We start from the raw sequence: 1,436 nt of genomic DNA, 5'->3' as shown, positions 1-1,436 counted from the left end.
AGAGAGAGAGAGAGAGAGAGAGAGAGAGAGAAGGGGAGCTTGGCGTTTGTCTTTGTTTATAAATATAGTATTTGACTATTCCAAAACAACGTGAAAGTGTGACGTTGGAGGCATTGCTAAGACACACAATACCTCCGTTTTGTCTGCTTCTCTATCGTGGTTTACTGGCCAAAACTCTTGTGCGTTTTGGCCCTCTTTTTATTCTGTATCCATTGTCCTGGTCAAATCTGATGGGTTTTTACCGAGACGTCTCGGTTTTTACCAATTTTGTTATTGTTTGTTTATATTGTTGTTGTTGTTGTTGTTACTGGTGTTATTGTTGTTGTTGTTGTTTTGTTGTTGTTGTTGTTGCTTAGGAGGGGGAAGGGTGGGTGAGAGGGGCTCAGTTGGTAAAACATTATATACTGAACCGTATATTATAATACATTACAGTTCTGGGCCAAAGTTGACGTTATAGTATTAAGTGGTGGTAAGCTACAACTAATGTTACTCCTTTTTCCGTTCTCCATAGGTCTAATTATTTTCCTACCATCACCGTACTTAGATGCAGTTCAATGGTATAAAAAGAAACAGCTGAGGCCTTCCTTCCCCGCCCTCTGTACATGCTTTCTCTATTTTTGACCAACATACTTTTCTGCATGCTTCTCACAGTCCTGTAAAGTGGTTTGCAGGCATTCTGTTGTGGTTTGCTCCTTCCTTTCCACCAAACACCACATCTATTATCATTATCTCCTTCTTTTCTTTGTATGTTACTCTCTAGTAACACCTCGTATCTTCGGCGTTCATATGACCTAATTGTGTTGCAAGTGCCGTAAGACTCATACTAAGACTAAAACTTGTGGTTGGTTAGCGGGTGCTCTGTTGTGGTTTGCTTCTTCTTTCCTAAGAAACATCTATCGTCCTTATCTCCCCTTGTTCTTTTTTATGTTTGTTACTCTCTTGTAACCCCCCCTAATCTTCTGGCGCTCATGTGACTTTATGCAGTTGCGAGCGCGTAAAACCTCTACTTAAGCTTACTAAGACTCAAACTCATCATTCACAGTACTTCTACAAATTCCTTTATTTTGTTTGTCCCCACCAGCTGCCTTCGCGGTGATCCAGGCGTCTAGCCACATGAGTCAGCGTTGCCAACAGTATGGGATCCAGTCCCTGTGCTACCACGCGTTCCCTCTGTGCGACAAGACAGCGGACAGGCCGACCCCGAGGAAGATCTGTAGAGATGAGTGTCTGGCCCTGGAGAATGACATCTGCAGGACAGAGTACTTGATGGCCAAACGACATAACTTGATAGGTATGATGATTATGACGATGAGGTGTTAGTGATATTGAGCAGGAGTGGGAGGAGATGAAGTGGGGGACGGGGAGGAGGAGAAGGAGGAAGAGGAGGAAGAGAAGAAGAAGAAGAAGAAGAAGAAGAAGAAGAAGAAGAAGAAGAA

At 43.0% G+C, this 1,436-nt stretch overlaps 1 protein-coding gene across 1 annotated transcript in view; it reads left to right on the top strand.

Annotated features, from left to right (window-relative positions):
- The window catches only part of LOC100533220 (ror), a gene marked incomplete at its 5' end in the record, with an annotated part of 52,059 nt that overhangs the window by 27,215 nt on the left and 23,408 nt on the right, over positions 1 to 1,436 (top strand). The window contains 1 exon segment of the mRNA NM_001204537.1: positions 1,082 to 1,290. Within this exon segment, the coding sequence (NP_001191466.1) occupies positions 1,082 to 1,290 (209 nt within the window).

The sequence above is a fragment of the Aplysia californica genome, unplaced genomic scaffold (genome assembly GCF_000002075.1).
Source record: "Aplysia californica isolate F4 #8 unplaced genomic scaffold, AplCal3.0 scaffold00176, whole genome shotgun sequence".
In the NCBI taxonomy this organism is placed as follows: domain Eukaryota; kingdom Metazoa; phylum Mollusca; class Gastropoda; order Aplysiida; family Aplysiidae; genus Aplysia; species Aplysia californica.
This window is presented reverse-complemented; position numbering and strand designations above follow the sequence as displayed.